Source organism: Chenopodium album, chromosome 11 (genome assembly GCF_948465745.1).
Source record: "Chenopodium album chromosome 11, dcCheAlbu1.1, whole genome shotgun sequence".
NCBI classification, from domain to species: domain Eukaryota; kingdom Viridiplantae; phylum Streptophyta; class Magnoliopsida; order Caryophyllales; family Amaranthaceae; genus Chenopodium; species Chenopodium album.
In genome coordinates this window covers 34283104-34304506 of record NC_137844.1, presented here as the reverse complement: position 1 = coordinate 34304506, position 21403 = coordinate 34283104, and the positions used below count along the sequence as shown (strand labels likewise).

General features: G+C 35.3%; 2 protein-coding genes across 3 annotated transcripts; one reads left to right on the top strand and one right to left on the bottom strand.

Moving 5' to 3' along the window:
• Nucleotides 1-692: 692 nt before the first annotated feature.
• LOC145567524 (ribonuclease II, chloroplastic/mitochondrial-like) lies at nucleotides 693-18843 on the bottom strand. Of its 2 annotated transcripts, none has more exons than XM_081626821.1 (14): nucleotides 18407-18843; nucleotides 16386-16545; nucleotides 16108-16221; nucleotides 15935-16012; nucleotides 15727-15858; nucleotides 14881-15102; nucleotides 14032-14214; nucleotides 13728-13790; nucleotides 12253-12359; nucleotides 11974-12123; nucleotides 9962-10121; nucleotides 8899-9294; nucleotides 6168-6392; nucleotides 693-1540 (listed from the first exon to the last, which is right to left on the bottom strand). In XM_081626821.1, the coding sequence occupies exons 1-14, from the start codon at nucleotides 18676-18678 to the stop codon at nucleotides 1418-1420; spliced, it is 2385 nt and encodes a 794-aa protein (XP_081482947.1). In that variant the 5' UTR covers nucleotides 18679-18843; the 3' UTR covers nucleotides 693-1417. The 2 variants fall into 2 exon arrangements, with proteins under 2 accessions (XP_081482947.1, XP_081482948.1); XM_081626822.1 differs by having other exon boundaries at nucleotides 16386-16527.
• Nucleotides 18844-19425: 582 nt separating this feature from the next.
• LOC145566533 (uncharacterized) lies at nucleotides 19426-20715 on the top strand. The gene is made up of 4 exons (XM_081625922.1): nucleotides 19426-19494; nucleotides 19609-19836; nucleotides 19890-20302; nucleotides 20577-20715. Exons 1-4 carry the CDS (start codon nucleotides 19426-19428, stop codon nucleotides 20713-20715), a joined length of 849 nt encoding a protein of 282 aa, XP_081482048.1.
• The last annotated feature ends 688 nt before the right edge of the window (nucleotides 20716-21403 follow it).

Here is a 21403-nt window from a genome sequence, read left to right as displayed (position 1 = left end):
CAAAGTTTTTCCAAACAAGAAAATAGATCAAGTATTTAAAAATGGCCGAAATTAAAAAGTGAGCAAGTAATTAATTCCAAATAAGAAAATAGAGCAACCATTTAAAAACTGCCGAAATTGAAAAATGGAGCAAGTATTTAAAAACGGAGAGGGTATTTATTAATGTACTGTGTAACCCACTTGCTTATAGCCAATTAGATAAGAGATTTGTAAATTATTTTTAAATTAAATAATTCAAATATCACATATGCAAAATTAACAAATGAGATTTTAAAGTTTAAATTAATTAAATACTCCATATAAGATAGTCATTTGATATTAGAAATAATTTTATCTAAATATACAACGAATGAGAGGAAATTCACAATTTATTTTAAATAAAAATATAAATGATATACGGAGTATTACGTACAACAAATAAAATAACAAATTTTATCATATAAATACAACAAATATTTGTTTTAAAAATACAAATAAACCATACATCACACAGGCTTTATCTAGTTTTTATATATTTATCAGTATTAAGGTTTGACCAACCAAACCCCTGAGAAATTAACTTGTCAAAATACAACTTTACCTTTGTTCCCCCCCCCCCCCCCCCCCCAAAAAAAAAAAAAAAAAAAAAAACACCCTACTTTAACTGGCTTCAAGTTGTACCTAATAAGGCCATTTCTGCAATATTGTATCTATTACTCTGCAAAGCTTATTGACATTTTTGTCATCAGCTACTTTTACATAATACGAAGTAATTTTAGAACAAATCACTGATTCAATCAGCTGGTCCAAACAACTGATACAGGAAACTTTAAAATCAGCTGATACATACTATTACAACTAATTGTTGAGCAAGGCATAATCAGTGTGAAGTGAATGGTTCAATCTGACCCAAGTAGACTCAGCAAAAGAGGGGTCAATACAAAAATTTAACATATACAATACACAATTAGACAGTAGAAAAAATGCCTAAATGCATCCTAGATTCCACTAAATACAACCTATACATCAGATCCATGACAATGTAGTAAGGCAATTCCGAATGATGAATCACCAAAGTACTCTTTGCTAATCATTCATCACAACACACGAAAATCAAAGCCAGCTGCTAGAACTGAGCTTTTATGAGGAGTTAGTTGGCCCTGGCGAGTTCAACTCAATCAGAGCAAGCCATCACCCAATTCATTTCACCAATGCTCTCATCTTTTGCTAACAAAATTGGTTAATAGAGTCAATTTTGAATTGGCAATAACATAGCCCCGAATAGTTTGTTGAGCACTGAGTCACAAACAGGCATCATCAGCTAGCCAACTCTAGAAAGCCATCTTCACTTGCACATTGGTGAGGAAGTGTATTTTCTTATTCACGTGCTTACATATGGTTTATAGACATCAGCACCTTCCGCGACATCAGATCAATACTATTCAGGAACATGCTTGAGTGACAAAGTATCATCTCTTGGATGAGCTACTTCTACCTGAACTTCAATTTCATCTCCAACCTGAGATCCCACTAAGACCCATGCAGAAGCTTGAAGCCCAACCTGCAATCCAACCCAACCCAATTAGCAGAAGCTTAATCACCGGTTAAGTTTAGCATATTAAATGCATGCACAAGCGCACGCGCCGGGAGTGTGCAGGACACTCGCACACAATTAAATAAAGGTATAGTCATCCAAAGAAGTCCAAATGTATAAACTTTACCTACATCCTACATGGAAGGCTAGCACAAAATACAACCTAATTAACCCTTCTTTGGGAGGGGAGGAAGAGAAAAGGAGATGATACAAGTTATAAACCACAACTAACTGCTCTCCGGAGAAGAAAAGATAATCAAAAAATTGAGACTACATCTTAAGAAAGGCAAGGGTCTGCTATCCTGTACAAAGTGAGCTGCGAATAAAATAACTAGACCCCCAATATCTTGATGTAATTCCTTTACAAGAATTTATAGCTTTTTTCTTGTTTGGATGGTTATCATTGGGTAATTGGTGGAAAAAGTAGCTATTTCTTGGCAGGGATTTTAATATTTGAAAGGGTTTTTTGTCTTGTTTGGATGGTTATCACGGGTGATTGATAGAAAGTAGATATATTTCTTGGTAGGGATTTCAAGATTTGAAATGGGAGGGGTAAGAAAAGGTAAATTAGTGTTAAAGAACATTTGTGAAAGAAATACATTCTCAGGTTCAAGATGCATTAACTGATGGCATAACATGCAAATTTACACAGAAATCTATTAATCTATTATCAAACTTTAATTTACAACCCACTGTGTCATAACATGCAAAATTACAAAGAAATATATTATCACCTCAAGTTATAACCCTATACTCAACAGAGTCAAGTTATTAAGTAAAATGTTACACAGTGATAACAATAATGCATAGTTGAGTGTGTCATGGTAACTTATATACGCACACAAGAAACATTGCATACTTGAAGAGTCAGATATTGGTCAAAAATAAGTTTTTGTAGGATTCATATGCCAAAGATGGTTATAGAATGCACCATTCTCTTAGTCTTATTGAAGAGGATTCCTTGTTTTTATTCAGAGTAACAATTCAAGTTGCTAAGAAAAACTGCTAAATGTTATAAACTCTCCTCCATATTTTTTTTTAACTTTTTTTTTATATCACTTGATGATGCATGGAGCTTTAGGAGAGTTCATTTGCTCTTATAATATATTGTGCAAGGACAAGTGACTAATTAAATTATTACTCCCTCCATCCTTTGATTACATGTTTGTATTCCTTTTTTGGGTCATCAAAATTAAGTGTCTGTTTTTATTTATAGGTTGTACTTTTTTACAATATTATTCTCTTTTTGATGATTTGTCATCTTTTTTTTTTTTTTTTTTTTTTTTTTTGTACTTTAACATCAATTCCCAATACTTTCTCTCTCCTAATTCCTAACCACTTTTTCTTTCTCTCTATCTCTCTCTAACCCCACATGCATATTTATACTCTCAATTATTAGTTTAAGAAATCTTTAACTTTCTTAATTTCCGTGCAAAATGAAAAATAGACATGTAATAAAAGGACGGAGGGAGTAAGATAAAAGTACAATGGGGACCGTGAAACAGAGCATGTGAGAGAAAGTAGTTTTTTTAACCATTTAATTAGGGACCATGAAAGAGAAACAATAAAATATTTTGAGTGAGCATTAGGGAAGAGAGAGATATGATTAAATATGGTTAAATTTAAGAAATATAGAGTGATGCAAATATAAAAAACAACACTAAACAATAACAAGTGATGCAAATATGAAAAAATAACACCAAAGTGCACTTCTAACTAAGCCGCACCAAACTGCACCGCAAAATGCAGTTTGGTGCGGTGCAGTTTGTGATTTAACCATTTTTTTTTTTTAATTATAATTTTTTTTTTTAAACAAAACTTTTATTTTATTTAGTAATTATTAATTATAATTCAAATATTAAACTCTTTTTTTACCTTTAATAGCTAATAGGCAAAGATTAGGCTCATATATTTTAGTTCTTTTATATTTTTTAAATAAAAATATAGTATAAAAACTACAAACCGTGCAGTTTGCGATTCAATTTGGTTTTATTTTTTTTTGAAAACACCAAACCGCAAACTGCAATTTGGTCCTTTATAAAAACCGCACCGCAATTTTAAAACTAAAAACCGCACCAAAACACAAAATTGCAGTTTGGTTTGCGGTTTGGTGCGGTCTAAACCGCACTCTATACAACCCTAGATACAATATAGTTTGAGCACTTAATAAATATATATAATCAAGACCTCAAAAGCCTCAATTATCATACAACTAATATATAAAGCTAAATCTTAAGTCAAGCCATGAGACAACAATACTTGCGTTTCAACTTTTCGCCAAGTGTTGTGCCACATAGGCGAAGTGTCGCGCTACGTACACACACACACCAAAAACAAAAAAAAAATCTTTAATACGACACCATGACATTAGATTAGTAAATTAAAGATACAATAATTTACTTTTGAGTTTTATTTCTAATATAACTTCTAAAATTCTATATATGTATAAAATCTACAGGGGAATTTAAAATAGATTTTTAGGATAAAAAATGAAAAATAATAGGACTTCTAATACTCCACATGTATAAAATAGATTATAACTTTTTTAGAAAACATCTTATAATATAATATTTTTTTTCATCATAAAATTCGTACAAAACAAATCCATTTATGATATAGTTTAATCAACTAAATTGAGACATTGAAATTTAACATTTTAGCTTTTTGCCAAGTGTATGCCATGTAGATAATAGATAAGAATTAGTATCACATGTAGTGGCTTTGAGTGGAGACCATGGCAAGAGATAAATATAATATAGAAATGACATTGCCCAAAAAAAAAAAAAGTGTAACACTTAAAAGTAGCTCCAAAAAGAAAGTGTATCATATTCTTTTAAAAAAAATGTAATAAGTCAGCAAAATCCTTTCATATGTATACAATAATTATAACTTTTTTAAAATAAAAAAAAAAATTATAATATTAATATACTAGAGTGTATCCATGGTTAGCACGGTATATACGTAGCATGTATATATTTAGAATGAAAAACAATAAGAGATGTGGAAGTTATAAAAAAAATAAAAAATAAACAAAGTTGGAGAAATGAAAGTTACTTAATTAAAGGTTATAAAAAATTAAAAAAAAATAAAAAATAAAAAATAAAAACATAAGATTTGAGAATTGGGCTTTTGGAGGGTTGTGGTTAAGTGACTCTTAAATTATACAAAAGATTTACATCATAAAATTCATTTTAAAAGTACTTCAAAACACCATTTATGATAAATCTATATCAATTAAAAATATAAAAAAAAAAACCTCACGATCAAATATGATTGTTATATTATTCAATGTCATTTCACTATCTTTTATATGTGGCATCATGGAGTTACTCGACCAATGTTGTAGAGGTTATTCTATCAGTTTTCTAGAGGTTTGTTAAGTAAGAGTTACTCAATAAGTATAATAAGGAGTTGCTCTATCCGTAAAATAGGGGTTTCTCTATTAATCTAATAGGGGCTATTTTATTTTCTTACAAGCAACCACATGATGTAGCCAGACGCATAGAAAACGCGTTGATGTACTTTGTACACCCGAAAACTGCTAATGGTTATTATTATTAAGTGATCATGAATTCATTTGTAGTACACTGAAATAATAGCAATTACAAAAAAATTTATTTAATCACATAAACTACTTAACATAGTTATTGAGTAAAACATTAATTTTTTCCGGTGAAAGTAATCATTAATTCATGAGTATCATAATGAAATAACATAGAATAATCCTACATAGAAATTACACCATTGTTTTTCTTTCATACGAAGTACAATTCTATAATATATATTGCTCTTATATAAATCAAGGGTATGCTATGTCAAAGTATCACAAATCAAAAGGGATAATTTATCTGTTATCAAAAATATGTGTTAATATATGGCATTTGGAACAATGATGTAATTAGCTACCCGGGCAATTACTCGAGCACAAAACTACTTTCTAATAATTTCAAACTCTCAGAATTTGCCGAAAGGAAAAGAGATGTCTCACTTTCACTGATCACTCTAATCCATGACCCTTCTCACTTTTATGAAAACCTTATACGTTTGATGAAAGGCATGAATACTTTAATTCCCTCCCAAGTATAATTCCATATTTCCAACAGGAACCTATTCCATAAGATTTTTTCCATCATCACCCCCACCACGACCCCCACCAACAGTTAAAAGTTTTCAATCAAATTTATTGATGAATGTGTTAAAATAGTTACCTCCTTTATCTCTTTTTCATACAAGTTTTAAACAATTTTTCACTAATTGAATTTTCCCATGCATGACTCTAATCTTCAATCATCATTCTCTCTTTCCAATTATCACATCAATTACCTACCTTTTTTTTTTTTCCTCCTGAGAAGTAAAACTATTCAATGTAAAAAAAAAAAACACAAATTAATAAATAACAGAATCCTATTATTTTACATGTTTTCTCTCGTCAAGGTCCATGTTTCTTAATTTACTCTCTGATTCCAAATGGGAAGAACAAATAAGATTGGAGGGAGTATAACACAACAGTGCAAGCACATTCAACAACAACAACAACAACAACAAACAAAAAAAAAAAAAAAAAAAAAAAAAAAAAAAAAAAAAAAAAGCGTACCTCCACCAAAATCAAGGCTGCGATGCGGTCCTTAATGAATCTGAGAATCAAAGCACGGAATCTTCTTTCCTTTGGCTGCCTTCTTAAATATTCTAGTACCCAATACCGGAGACTACTACTGAAGAGCTTTCTTGCAACTCTATGCTGCATATTAACTATCGATGCTATCCCTTCTAGCTGACCTGCTGAAAATGGAGGGGTATCACCCCTAATAAAAGACTTTACCTGAAAGGCAATCAATCCAGTACTAATGTTACGGAACAAGAACATCTATAGAGTCTATTTTTCTTTGAAGGCTTGAGGAAACATAAGGCTAATCAAAATTTAAAAGCAACAATAAAGCAACTTCAACAGCATGGAGACCGTAGTTGAACATAGATGTCATGAAATCGACAAATGTTTTAAATAAACAAAATGACACCCCGTGGTAGATAGTAAATCAGATTCATGACTAGAGAGCACAATTTTTATCTACAGAGCACGTATAAGTTTGGTCGGTCCTAATCTAATGTATCGGTCATAATACAGAAGCCATCATCTGTTCTACAAAAGGACGAATACGAAAATACAAGGGGCAACTCTATATATAATAGCTTGGTTGATGGATCAACAATTTTTTTAATGGTGGAACAAACGACTCTCACTTCTTCTCTTCAGTTAACTTTTACAGATTAGCCCTTCCTATAGGTGAAATGAACACAACAAGAGGTTGTTTATACATCTGTGTACTCGCTTCGTTGATCAATGCTAGATTAACAGATGTTTTGATGGTGGAATAAACAACTCTCGTTTAAGCAATATTCTCTCTAATACGCAATAGATACTTAAAACCTGAACAAGAAAGAAATGTAACACTACTTTCCAAACCAAAAACTTTGGAAGTGTCATATAGATAATAGTGAATCTTTGTTTATTAGTATTAGCATGTAACTTTATGCTGTCTGCATAGGAAATGAAAACAGGCCCAAAAAAAACCAAACGATCTATACATATCTGGACCAAAAAGTGAAGAAAAGGCTAAAAAGATACTTCCTCCGTTTTTAACACTTGCAATGTTTCCTTAAAATGGAAATGTCACAATACTTGCAACACACTACATTTGGAAACTTTTTTTGGGTGAAAGTTGTACTATTTCCCTTACTTAAAGGTCATGGCCTATTTAATTAAAATCCTAACAATCTCTCAACCCCATTTTAAGTGTGTAAAATCATGTGAAGCCCACTTTTATTAAATATTGTTGCATCAATCTATATGCAACTTATTGCGGTGGCCTAATCAGTAATCCCTCCAACTCGACAATAAAAAAAATTCTGAAGCCATTCACAACTCTCCATAAAGTTTTCAAACACATACAGTTCCCTATGCATAAACTGCCTTCAACGGCTTCAAGAGGCCCACTTAAGTAACCATGGAGCAAACTCTGCCCACACTAAAGTAGCAGGCTACTCAAGAGCTTCCCTTTTTTTTTAAGCATCTTTAAATTACGAAGATCAGCAACTAAGACAACAATATCATCTACTTATTAGAAGGTATACCTAAACTTTTGTCACCACCCTAAGACCCAAACTTAAACCTTCGAGCATGTCAACTGCAGTGAATAAAAAAAAGTGACATAAGATCCCCTTCCATAACCCCCATGACAAAGAAAGCCACTTCCTGGGAACGCCATTCACCATCACCTAACACTTACCTCTTTGAATTAAAGAGTCCCAAGTTCCCAACCAATCTAATCCAGAAAAAACAAGTGATTGCCAGTCTTGTTATCATAATAGAGCACACAAACATTGGGAGAAAGGCTCTTTAATTATGTCTCTTAGCTTGGAATCTGTCATCAATGCTGGATTCATCCAATATATGACAAATTGAGCAACAGACCTTTTATCTTTTTGAAGCCTTAGACTTCCATATGAAATATGAAAGTAATAAAATTTGAGCATCAGGTGTTTCTCGCATACGTAGTTACAAACAGCATATGCATTTTAAGGAAAACAAATGCAGAATGACCCCTGTTGCTACATCGCTTTTACCAAGATGCCTGGATCATTAAAGAGGAAGATGCTAGTGGTACATGCTTTAACCTTGATTCACTAGATTTCCTTTCAAATGCTCATATATGCACAAAGAAAGGGAACGAATTATTCCTACACTACTACAGGTTTAACAAGATGCCTGGATCATTAAAGAGGAAGATGCTAGTGGTACATGCTTTAACCTTGATTCACTAGATTTCCTTTCAAATGCTCATATATGCACAAAGAAAGGGAACGAATTATTCCTACACTACTACAGGCATTCTATCAGCTCTCCTAAGTCAAAACAAGTTTAGTTAACTTGATGTTTTCCAGTGTCGTTACTAGGCTTTTTGATTAGCTGTCACCAAAGGAGAAATTTATATTAAACCGGCATACATGACTTGCTACATCAAAGGAAAGATAAAATTACAAAAATAAACATTTTATGAACCAATAATTATCAGAATGACTTAATTTTACAGGACGACCACCAGTTGGGGATATGATCACCACTCAATAGCTTCAATATCCCACATTTAAAAATGGGAGAGAACTTTTCACTCAACATGAATTATTTGGAACTATTACAACTGAAAAGTGAGAAAAATAAGCAGTAGCTGATCTCAGACTAGACAAGATGGATAATAAACAACACAGTGGAATATGTATGACTATTAAAACGCTTATCCAGTGTAATCAACATCAAAGGAAGAACAAACCTGATAATGGGCAAGAAGATCCATATATCTTCGTATAGGAGATGTAAACTGAACATAGCCAGGAACTCCTAAAACACCATGGCGTATTGGCTTCCTAAAATCATATTCAGCAGCACGCATTGTTTTAACTAAGGCAGCACTCCGAACTGGTCCCTCAGGAAGATGAGAAAATGTAGATACATCTATATTTGACTGAGGCTGTCCTCTATAAGGTAAAGGAATGTTGTTACAAGATCCAAATGTAGCAACGACTTCTCCACAAAGAATCATCATCTCCGAAACCAGGCGCATTGCAGGGTCAGCTTGATTCTCTACATACAGATTGATTTGTGGTTCTGGATCATCAGGATTAGCCACTTTGACACGTGCTTCTATCATTGAGGTGTCAACGGCACCCTGAAAGAGAAAGTAATCCAATAAAGTTTGGAAATTTAAATAGACATCAAGCCACAACAAATAATTCAAATAAAACTGAAGAGATGCATATGTGTGCCAATAAGATTTTTAAGGCTCAACCAAAGAGAATTGTGATTGCAGATTACAAAATTTGTCATATATCAAGACTTCAAAAGAGCAGATATTCAGGGGAAAAATACAGCTGAATAAACAACAAAACAATTGCAAAGTGAAGTATGCCAAATACAACATGAAGAAACCCAGAAAATATTACTACACTGTAATTGAGAAATACAAGCTTTAAAAATAATACAGAATTATGATACAGAATACAAAGATGTAACCAGTTTTTTACGTCAATAAAATTCCCACACGGCATCTATTGTGGTAATTCTACAGGTCCACAAATATAGTCTTCACAAAATATGTGAATGAACTAGTAGGGAAATTTTTATTTAAAGAAAGACTGGTAGAGAAGTTTTGGATGAGAGACCTTAGTCCTGTCATAAAATGTTGCTATAAAAGGAAATTGGACAGATATTTGACAGCACAAGAAATAAAAAGAGTCACTATATTGGGGTATACAAACATGGTAAGATGAAATCAGCAGCTAGCAGCCATTACGACTTTTACAAGAAATATATATCTTGTGGAAGTTATATCTAACCTGCTGTCTTCGCCAATGCAAACGTAGAGCTGCAGCCTCAGATAGAATCTTTAATTCAGGCTCCTCTTCAAGATTCAAATGTAGGAGCTCTGATGCACTTTCATATGTGAGCATGTAGGTAGGTCTTATAATGGTGTTCTCTACAGAATGCTCAGTGATGCTGCAGTGTAAAGGAGCAAAGCATCATAATATGCCCATCATGTATGCACTACGCAAGACAGGCATTGAGTATTCTCATGTACGCACTATGCAAGAATAACATCATTTTAAATGAAGCTTGAAGTTCATCCTACAACACATTAGCAGCAAGTGGTGCACTCATTCTCCTGGTGCCACTTGTGTAACCAAGTGCCTTTAGAATAGGTTGTTTTCTGAACATGAAAGAACAAAACCACATGGTGCCCATTTATATTATATCCAAACATTTGTTGCTTAGGCAGAAAAAATTACAAGAATAATTACATAGAGGTAGCATAAGTCTTACACCTTTAGTTGATGGTTGCTTGGCATACATTTTGCAAAGGATAGACACTATTTGGTCAAAACCTGATACCATTATGATTTATGACAGTTAACGAATACTGAAATCGTTTCTAGCTCAGATAATGACAGCTTCATAGATATGAAAAATAGGAATACAAAAGTACCCTTGAAAGTGAATGTTTGTCAGCTATGCAAAGGATCACTCTATGCAAGAGGTAACATAAACAACCATCTTTCTAGTACTGATGCTAATTGTGGCAAGAGTCATCACTGTGCTTTTGAGGTTTGATATTCATCCAGTTAGAATTTGTCCCTTTGCTGGCCAAGCTTGGGAAGAAGCACAATTGAATAAAGTTCTGGTAAAAAACTTCTGGCAATTTGCTATTGACTAATTTGTCCTTTGTGCAGAGAGTGTTATGATGCTGGCATAATACATTTTGCTTGCTCCAAATTAGGAGGCACATAGTAGCTTGCATAATCAACCGAATAGATTATCCTTGAGGACAGTGATGCAGCTTGCGACACTGCAGTTGGCTCATGGCAGCTCCCCCACAACCACCAAGCTGGGTACTTCACAGTTTAAGGTCAGCAACCAGTGGCTTGGGGGTGATTATCAGAAAAAAATTCTGGTGAAGCGGCTATTGCAGCATATAAATATATTATTGACAGTTAAGAACTGGTGATGGCGGAAACAAAGACTTCCTTTTTTTAGGGTTCTAATATGGTTCACCAAAGTGGCACTGAAAACTTTATCTTGGATGGTAAATGTCTTAATACTTGTTTGGTGAACATTGAAGTGTGGGAAATAGAAATTCTTTGGAATTGCAAATGGAGTAGCTATTTGGTTATCAACAAAAAGTGAATGGGGGATGTAGAAAATCATGGGAATGGGGAACTTCCCACAAAACATAGGAAATAAATCACCCACCCACCCACCCCAGGTTAATTCATGAGATTTTTTATTTAAACCAAACAAGATTAGAAAACCCCTAGTAATTGCAAATGTAAAGTAATTTCCCATGAAATGTAACTTCCTACAGGAATTTATTTCCATATAAATTAAACAAGCACTAAGAAAATTTGAGATTTCATTTTCTACAACTTTCAATCTAGGACTTCTTGGTGATGTAGTTGTAGATTTGTTAGTCTGTATAGCAGGTTTATTTTTGTTTATGGGGACCATGTTCATAGGTATAATAAAAGAAATTTATAACCCTTAGCTCATATGCCTCCCTATGAAGTTAGTGCTTGAGTGGGTGGATGGGTGTCCTGAATTCCTAATGTTGAGATAACATAGTATCAGAAGACAGTTGTATTCTGCAAATACTTAAACAACCCCAAAAAATTATCACAACATATCTTCATGCACCAATGTTATTCAAAATAAATGAATGAAGTCAAACCGGGATTACAGTTGTGATTCATGTAGTGTCACATGGAACAGACTTGTCCATATTTCTAACCCAGAGGAGAAAATTGGGCAACCAGACAGAAAGAGATGTGCATCAACCAATCAACCAAATGGTTACCTGCCATCAGAATGAAGAACAACCGATACTGTCACAGCATTGCACTTGGTCCCTTGTTTTAAGCTCATTCCTTCCATTGCAAGCCTCACTGGAAACATAGGATAAGTAGCTGTAGGAAGAAATATAGTAGTTCCTCTGCTCATGGCCTCTCTGCAGATGTCAATAAATTAAACGAAGTTAAGAAAGACATTAACATTTAAAAGATAAAGAAATATATGGAGGAGGAAAGAGCAAGTAGAACAATATCAATGGACATGTCACATGGGTGCATGGAATTACTTGTCAAGATTGCTTCCAGGTCGAACCAAGCAGGTTGGATCTGCCACATGTATCCACACTTTGATCCGTCCATCTTGCAATCTTGCCGCACTAAGTGCATCATCAAGCTGCAAATACAAATTTCGTAATAAGATTACAGGGCATTGAAAAGTTCATGCAAAGGTGTCACATGCGAGTTTAGCCTTCAAAAAATGGCTAATGACACATCAGTCAGCTCTGCACCGTTCTCTCTGAAGATTACCAATCTTCCTACGAGTTGTTAGGGGCTTAGGGCAATAACACGTTCAGTCAAACTGCAAGTACTCTGGAAGTCCGATTGTCGGTAGAATAATAAGCTACCACGTAATTCAAATTTTATTTGCTTGTAAACAAATGTCACTAGCCACTACAGAGCTTCATGAATCAATTCAATATATGATTGTGGTTAAGCAAAGATATAGTGAGGTATAGGCCCACAACCTATAGTAAAAAAACAACTCCATAAGAGAAGCGACCCAACAGATTGATAAGCAAAATGATGAAGGGAAGGTGCTGTAGAAGACTTTTGTTAGTGTCCTCCTACTGTACTACAGCAAGCAACTAATGTAATTGAGAAAACGGATGGAGCACCATTACTTGTGGAAGCAGAGACAAAGAAAAGTTTATCTAACATCAAGAGAATGCTGACTTCAATAAGTATCATAATTTCATAAACACAAGAAATTGTAGAGGCACTTGCAGGAAAAATGTATAGCTTTTCAGCTGACAGAATCCTGAGAGTCCCAGTACCTATTCAACAAGCAGGATCTTAAAACCGAGAAAAAATTTTGAAGGGTAATTGGCTGTCAGAACTTAGATATTTGCATTGAGTTTTCTCATGGAAAAATGAACAAGAAGATACATACATATATATATATATATATATATATATTAAAGGATTGATAGAACTGATTGGGATTTGAGGAATGACCGAATGAGCAAAAAGAAGATAGATTGATAATAATGTAATCACAAGTTGATGAATACCATTTACTTAAAAATTTGGGTGAGCTGAAGGAAATAGGGTAGCTATGTAGTAGGGAAACATTGCTGACTTCATGGTTCAAGGTTTGCGCTTCATAACGCCAACATTTGGCAAATGAAACATTTCTGAAGCAACCACCTAGCAAGCGAGACACTCTTCTAATTAAAATATCCAGATCTGAGATTTGTGACATGTTTCGAAATGTGTTGTGTTCATTTCAGCATCAAAATGCCAAAGTAATGAAACCATTTTATGAATGGGAACCTTACAATACTCTGTCTCTCTCCCACCTCGATCACAGTTCAGAGGCCGCCGCCAACAAGTTCTCACCGTCAAAAGCAAGACATTGCAGAACCTGTGCTTTGTTCTGGCAAGTCATTCTTTCTTCAAATTCATTGTGTGTGTGTGTGTGTCTGTCTGTCAGATGGAGTGTAAGATGGAGATGATTCTATCATATTCGAATTACAATTACCTCATCAGCCTCGTCTACATCAATGGCGTAGACCTTCAAATGAGTAAGGTCTTTCCTTCGAATCTGAAAGAAATGTGGTCGAGTAAGTCATAGAGCACACTGGAAACAGATTTAAAATACATAAAAAAAAAAAAAAAAAAACAAAAGAATAACCAGCATCTCTCCTCTCCTAAATAAGCCAGCAAGAAGTGAAACAACTCCCATAGAAATCGTCACTCAAAGCTACTACCTAAATACTTTAATTAACCTTTTTGGGCATAAAAACATTATTTGACCTCTTTAGGAGAGGATCATCAAAAATTACCTCATCAATATCACGAGATTCTGACAGCAAATCTTCAGCAGCCAACACAATTTCTTCTGGGTGATTAGTGCGAATGTTCAGCTTCAACAGATCAAGATTAACATGTACTGGAAAATAACCAATATCTATGAGAAGATTTAATGCTGATGACGGTGTTTTCGCCAACCCCATGGCTGTAAGAATCTGAATAGAGATGTATACTAGCATTAGACATGGCATTGAATACATGTTTTGTTTATCGAATACAGAGTGCACATAAATGCCAAAAGAATGACCACTCTGCCGCAATAAAGCAGTCCTTCCGATTCTTGCTTGTCAAACTTTGAATATAGTTCAATATAGTCAGATAGGATATATGGCTACAGATCTTGTTGATAGCACCAATCCTCCAGATTAGCTTTATGAAGGAGAAAAGTATAATTTGCAGTACATTATGAATGACAGATTTTGTTATATCAGCATTTCATAATATCTAAACGGAGAGGAAAGGTTATTTATTGTGGGGTAAAGGAACTACAACTAAGAACAAGATGTTTAGAAGAGTAAGAGCACATGAATATATCAACTAACGAAGTTCCAGATAAAATCTTGGTCCATGATCACAAGCAATTAATCACAGCAAAAAGTGAACTTCTCTTCAGAAATATACCTATTGTAATCACTTTTTCAAATAGGTTGAAATTTTACTTCCTCTTACAAAAGACAAATCTATATTAGGACAACTTAACACAAAAAATGGACTGTTTAATTAGGTACTTAGGTCAGACAGAACATATTTATTATAATCAATAAGCTCTGACAGTTGCAAGGGAATGTGGAATTTAGCTGTTCTCAAGTAGAATAAATTACCGTCCCAGCTGTTCTCTTCTGGGTATCACTGCAGAATGATTCAACTGCATAAGCAGCTAGAGCCTCAATACGATCACGAATTCTGTCCTCTGAATTCCACGAGGATCTAGGAAGCTTCGCATCCATAGATCTTGCCTTGGCAGAATATAATAAGTCTATGAACTCCTGATGTTCCTTTTCAGCAGTCTCCTTGGCAAGTTTCCTCCTCATAAGTTCCTCAACCTAGAATTTCATGAGATAATATTCCATCTAGTAACCATCAAAAACAAACCAATATAGACAGACGGACAGAAAGCAGTGCATATTGAGGAAATAGATTTTGCAAATACAGAGTATAGTAAAAGTATGGTCAAATCAGGCAATCAGATCTAACAGATCAGAAAGAAAAGTTCATCAAATAAGCAAAAATAAGATGATATAAACACAGCCTTACAGGGGGTGAGTTTGTTCCCTCACATCAAAGACTACTTGCAATCCAATGATCCATGACAATGTGAAGTTTAAAAAGATACCAAGGTCAAACAATATAGAAGGTGCAAAAATCAACAGTAACCTCAATAAGGTGAAAACCCCCAGCCAGTATCATGCACCAGCACAAACAGCATATATAAAGAAAATAAATTTAAATCTCAAAGAGTGTACGGTATATTATATAGAGCTCAAATATAAATCAATGCTATGCTCATCAATTGTAGCACTTCCAGTCCAAATGATTATGAGAAAATATTATTAAAATTATAGAGCCAAGCTAGACTCACAGGAGAAGTATACAAGAGGGAAAAAGGCTAAACAACCTAAGAAAAATACAGGATATCTAGAACAAAAAGGATGAATCAGATGGTTTACCTGATCAGTAGACCGAGGAGTGTAAACAGAGCAATAACCTTTACTCTCCAGCACAGAGAAGTAGATTTCATCCTTTGACAGCAAGAGATGAGCACAATAACTCTCAAGTGGTTCAGCAATTCCATAAATCATCTGTATAATGAGCTCACATAGTCAACATCAACTATAAATCAGAACTATGATTCTATGAAGCAAAGATATGTAGTACCTCTGCCAACTCCTCTGGAGTCACTGATTTATTCTTCTCAAGCAGCTCAGCCCAGGCAAGCTCAAGCAGAGATGAATCCTGCATCAATTAATACATTTGATCAATTAGTTTTTTAGGTCCAAAAAAAATAAGGACACCGTACTCATGGTGATTCACTACAGGACCAGACTAACCAAGTTATCCTGAGCTTTCTGCATAAACTCTGAAATTTGGGTATGGTCAAAATTCTCAACACCAGGAACAACATAAGTTATCTGCTGTGGTCTTATAGAGCACGATGTACCATTCTGCTTGAAATTAGGGGGAAATGAGTGAAGAACCAATAATAAAGGAAGGATAAATCAATTCACCCTGAAAAACAAGTATACAATAAATTTTTCTTGCTTTTGAAGCAAAAAATGATGTATGCTCAGAATTTTAAGTTTTTAATACATTCTTCATGTATATGAACCTGATCTGACACCATCCAGTTCTTCTTCCCATCAGGTTTCTGAGCAACTGCTAGCAAAACCCTTTCTGAATCCTTTTTAAACTCCAACAGCAAGCCGCCTCGAAGTCCCTGCTTTTCAAGCTTGTCTTTAAGAAGCTCTCCACTGCTCGTTAAAACCAACCTCCAAAGAGAAGCACCTAATCAGTAGGGAGCTAGACCCTTTCTTTATTAATTGCTAAATGAGTAGATAAAAATTGTGCAAGAGATCATTGACTGTCACTCAAAACGAAATATTATAGGTGTGAACAAATATGCTACTGTTACCGCCTCCCATCACCCCCAACCACCCCTTGTCCTCTTCAGCGGTTACTTTGCCCTTTTTTTCATGGTTAACTTAAGGAGACTTCTTGGGTTAAGGTCAACGATTATTGAACACATAAATGTGCCCATTCTGTATTCTAATTGAAGGTTCCTCCAAAACACTCAATGAGTCCAAGGATTATACGGCAGACATTTCATTGAAATGCCACCAATCAGTCATCATAATGTATATAAGTAGAAAGTCGGCAAAAAAAATGACCAACTAAAGTTTCTCCACAATTTAAAACATAATACTTGTCTGACTTGCTCCCATGTTCTATGTGGATTTTGGTTCGTGATTTGGCACACATCAATGCAAGATAGATTATATGGTTGTGTATGTTTTGTATTTCTTTTCGACTAAAGTTGCTTAAAAGGGTGCAAAGCAGTGCCTTCATGTGCCATCACATTAGCGAGCATAACTTGTGTAGAAGAATTGCTTAACAGCCTCCAAGAATCTATTAGTTCACTTGCTTAGGAGACCAAAGTCAAATTTGGAAAGTTAGAGCCAGTAGAGGAGTTTAACACTTCAACTATAACACAGAATAACACTATGGCTAACCTTTTACATGAATATAAGAAATTAGTCATTGAAGATGATGAAGACGCCGAATTGGCCAGAATATGATGAAGAGCATGATAGTGGTAAAAACTAAAAACAATACATCCCTTGATGATTGTGAGATAAATCTTGATGATCATACAGGTTGATCTTCTAAAGGAGGAATTGGATAACACATCACCCAATCACTTTTAACGAAGTTTTCAAAATCAAAAGTCTACAATAAGTGAGTTGAACTTTTGGAAACGGGATATATATTTAGAAAAAAAAAATCTAATATCATGGTTTTTGTCATCTTAACAGGACTTCCCTGTATAGGCCTTCGGGATAATCTTCCTTACTGTCAAAATTGGCAGATTATAAACTTATCATGACAGATAAATAAAAAGCATGGCAATTTTTGCCATCCATAATTCCATAGTCCAATCAATCTACAAACGCTAACAAACAGGAACCACTAAACAGATGCTAATAAACTTCTCAACTCTCAAACAGACAAAAAAACCTCTCTTTCAACTGTCTGAAGGTTCAATAAATCCACTACTCACAACTGCATCCCTCAACACTGTGATAGGTCGTCTTTTCACTTATCTAACAGATATGCTACAATACTACTCAGACACCACCTCTACAACTAGACACGGCATATAAGTCCAAATAGAACTGAGCTAGTAAACAAAATCACCCATGTTTCGGTAAGTTACATCGTTTCACTTCAAGTTGCTCCCAACCACTCAAATCAATCCTGAAACAATGCCATCAATCAAACTATCCAAGTAACTTAATTCTTGATAAAGTTTGCATCCCCCAATTTCTTTGATTTCGTTCTTTAACTCAAAATGGTGGCTTACCAATTCAATGTAATTTCATCCATTTGTTCCATATCAACACCACTAGCACAACATAACAGTAAGCAACTAACTAAACAAATCAAATATCATCAAAGGATAAACCTGATTCAGGTAGAACAATCAATAAATTCAATTAAAAAAAACAAATTCCACCAAAACTCCAAGCAGCAGAAACTTATCTCACAATATCTTATTCAAATTCTCCAAATTTTTCAGCAAAAACAAAAAATTTTGCGAATAAAAATAATAACGAAATACAAACATACTACCTGTTCGAAGTTCGAATTCGTCTTGCCCTACGCCTTTCCTGAAGCTCCTCCAATACACTATCGACCAAACTATGAACCGCAAAAACCCCAAATTTTCCGCCATAACCATTGAATTGAATCTCGAAACGGCAATGAGACGAAATGAACCCTAATTTAGAGCGAGTCTGAGGTCGTAATTGATGAAAACAACAAAGCAAAGAGGAGAGAGAAGGGGAAGAATAAGCGGATGGCCGAATGATAGCGCAGCCATTGACAGCACGAACCGCCATCATCCTCTTTCCTGCGGCAAGAATTCTAGAGAGATGAATAGTTCATGTGGATTTTAACGGAGAACACAAGCACAAATGTAATGGAGTGATGGAAATGAGTTACAAGAATGGTGGTGTGGGAAGTTGTGGAGTTTGGGGGAGTTGGAATTTATGGGCCGGAAGCTTGCCGATGTTGTTGATAAACGCAGGTAAGATAAAGTGAATTGCTAAATCGCGTCCGGTATTTACCAGGTAACGTCCGTATTTTAACACGATATTACAAACATGTCCCCTTTTAATTTTACCCTAATTTACTCTTACCCTAATTTACTTTTACCCCTTATAAATTTCACTATTTTATTTTTACCCCACCGGCCACCAAACAGCCGCCACCACCATCCGCGACTCCAAGTCATATTTTTTTTTTTTAAAGAAAAAACTTTTAGTCAACAACAATTTACACAAGGGGGTGAATGGACGAGTTTACGGAATTGCAGACGCCACCGGAGAGGTCACCTGTGCGTACGGAATCGGTGAATTTTTAGAATGTTTTTCTTTGTTTTTTATTTCGTAATTGCCAGAGGAACACCTTATATTTTAGAATCTACCGTGGAACATTCTAAAATTTCAAGCATTCCCACCATTGTTCGCCTGGTGTTTTAGAATGTTCCATGGTAGATTCTAAAATATCAGGCGTTCCTCTGGCTGCATATGAGAAACGCTTAGAAATATTGAATCTACCATGGGACATACTAAACTATCAGACGAACCATGGTTGAAACGCCTAATATTTTAGAATGTTCCACGGTAGATTCTAAAATATCAGGTGTTTCTTCCATGGTACATTCAAAATTTTCAGGCGTTTCCTCTCTGATTATCATTTTATTATTATTATTATATCATTATTATTATATGATTTTATGGGTTCTTAAGTAGTTTGTTTTGTGGTTATAGGATTCAGAATCAGAAAATGGCGGTGATGGTGTGAATTACAGTGGCCATTTTCAAACTGACACCGTGTTTCCTACTTTTGATGCTGATGTTGAATGGGCGAAAGTTATTTCGCAAACAATCGGATTTTTATTCGTCTCATCATCGTACAAAAAAACCACCGATGGTCGGCCGTATCGATATTTGGCTTGCGATTGTGGTCGAAAGAAAAGGCCAAAAGATTTGGAGAATGTGATTCGCAAAGACACTAAAACTAAGTCCGTTGGGTGTCTTTCTACATCAAGATTTATTATGAGAGAAGCGCCGATGGTTGGAGGATCCGTGTTAAAAATGATGTAACCGGCACCCACAATCATCCATTCATTGTTTATCCTGAAGGTCATCGACAAATCAGCGGTCTTAGTCCAGGTGCAAAACAGGTTGTGCGTAACTTGACGAGGTCAAAGGTTGCGCCTCGTAATATCATGGCAACCATTATAGAGCAATTTCCTGAAGATCATCCAAACATCAGGCATATATACAATTGTAGAAGTGACATTAGAATGGAGGAGTCTGAAGGAAGAGGAGTGGTTCAACAATTTCTGCATTTGGCTAGAGAGAGTCACTACATTTACCGGGTTATGGTTGATGACATCGGCGTTTTACAACATGCATTCATGGTGCATCCGATCACGTGCAACTTGTTATGCACATATCCGTACGTGATTGGTATGGACTCTACATACAAGACAAACAAATACAGTATGCCATTCTTTGAGATACTTGGGGTTACACCGACCAATCAAAATTTTCTTGTTGGCTATGTCTTCATGAGAAACGAGACACGGGCTAGTTATCGATGGGTGCTTCAAAGATTGAGGGATTTGATCGGATACCAACGGGGAGCCATCAGTGTTCTTAACTGACCGTGAGCTTGAACTTTGTGCATCATTGAAAGCTGAGTTTCCCCACACTACGCATTTACTTTGTAGGTGGCATATTAATAAGGATGTCGAAGCTTATGTGACTAGATTGTTCAAGGACAAGACGGTGGGTGCAAAGTTCAAAAATGGTAGATGGAAACGAGTCATGGGTGCTGCATCTGAGCCGGAATATGAGTTAGCCTTGTAGAGATTGAAAACAAGTTGGGGTCGATATCCGAAAGTTGTGGAATACGTTGAGACTAACTAGCCCCCCCAGAAAGAGAAATTTGTGACGTGTTGGACGAACAGAGTTCTACACTGTGGTAATGTTTGTACATGTAGGGTTGAGCGTCAGCACTCGGCAATCAAGAGTTAGATGGAATCATCAACTGGTTCTTTGGATACAGTATGGGCTCGAGTACATTGCCATATTGGAAATCAGATTGTTGGAATACGTAACGCTTTAGAGGCTAGTAGATCTAAAGTAGGTGAGAAGTACAGGCACATGCCGTTGCAGCGGCTGAATGGAAAGGTTTCTCATAATTTTCTGTCTGTTCTTTACGATGAGACGGAAAGAATAAGAGAGTTGAGTTATGAGGTGCATGAGCGTTCTGGTTGTGCTCTACGGATCACCCATGGGATACCATGTGCTTGCCAGATTTATGATTCAATGCATGATAAGAAGGGGTTGTATTGCAGCCAAATTCATCCATTTTGGCAGAGCTTGTCATTGGTGATATTCCGGAATTCGTTGAAGAGTCGGCAGAAGAAGCAGCACATTTTCGTTCCCTTGTCGATGAGGTTTTGGCTAGTGACCCTGTTATAGTTTGAAATGTTTCTCGCATCATTGAAGATGAGTTGCATCCGAATCATTCAGATCTTGAAGAGCCAGAAGT